This window comes from Triticum aestivum, chromosome 7B (genome assembly GCF_018294505.1).
Source record: "Triticum aestivum cultivar Chinese Spring chromosome 7B, IWGSC CS RefSeq v2.1, whole genome shotgun sequence".
In the NCBI taxonomy this organism is placed as follows: domain Eukaryota; kingdom Viridiplantae; phylum Streptophyta; class Magnoliopsida; order Poales; family Poaceae; genus Triticum; species Triticum aestivum.
The window spans coordinates 577,060,350-577,061,223 of record NC_057813.1 but is presented as its reverse complement, the minus strand read 5'-3'; the positions used below and the strand labels follow the sequence as shown (position 1 = coordinate 577,061,223).

General features: G+C 41.5%; 1 protein-coding gene across 4 annotated transcripts in view; it reads left to right on the top strand.

Annotated features, from left to right (window-relative positions):
- The window catches only part of LOC123161006 (pentatricopeptide repeat-containing protein At1g11290, chloroplastic), a 9,112-nt gene that overhangs the window by 5,583 nt on the left and 2,655 nt on the right, over window positions 1-874 (top strand). The window contains exon 2 of one of the 4 annotated variants that reach the window (XM_044578857.1): window positions 142-874. The exons of the other annotated variants lie outside the window; for them this stretch is intronic. Coding sequence (XP_044434792.1) covers window positions 142-145 — 4 coding nt within the window. The 3' untranslated portion in view covers window positions 146-874. The remainder of the gene's footprint in view (window positions 1-141) is intronic. 4 annotated transcript variants of the gene reach the window in all.

The following is an 874-nucleotide window of genomic DNA, read 5'->3' as shown; positions in this document are numbered from 1 at the left end:
AAACATAAAGCATACAAAAGGAATATATGGTTGATGATCTACTGCCAAAACAAAATAAAGCAGTACAGATACAAGAGTAACTTGCTTATTTTCATGCTTACTGTCATGCTTTTTTAAATGAATGCTTATTGTCATGATCAGGTGAGAACATGTTGAGGACCTGAATCAGAACAGAGAGCAGAGGTACAACACTATGGTGCTCCCAGATCTGAATAGCACTCCACCTGGAGGAGAGGAAGATGTACATATGTCTGAAGAAGAGGAAGATGTACATATGCCTGAAGGAGAGGAAGATGTACGTATACCACGGGCAAAACCAGATCTACCAGACACTCACAAATTTGCAGCATATATTGCACTAAAAGCACTTAGCAGGGATGGAGAAATTGACAAGAGAGACAAAGAACGTGTAGCTGGTCTGCTGAACACAAGTGTCAGAACCGTTGAAAGAATATGGAAGGAGGCAAATGCCCAGCTTGCAAGAGGAGAAGAGATCAATGTGTCTAATAAAAGGAAGCGGAGATGTGGTAGAAAGAGGGCAGACCTTGATCTCTCGAGGATACCTTCAATTCCCCTCAACAAAAGGTCTACACTGAGGGCACTCGCTAGGTCTCTGGATGTACCATATTCTACCTTGCGGAGAAGGTTCAAATGGGGAAAGATAAGGAAACACACAAACAGTCTGAAGCCCACTCTGAAACCAGAAAACAAGCTATCAAGGCTCAAGTTTTGCATTTCAATGATTGATCAAACAACAATAGCAGATGCAATGCCCTCTTTCATTGATATGCAGAACATAGTTCACATCGACGAGAAATGGTTTGATATGACGAAAAGGAACAGAACCTATTACCTCCATGAAGAAGAACCAGAT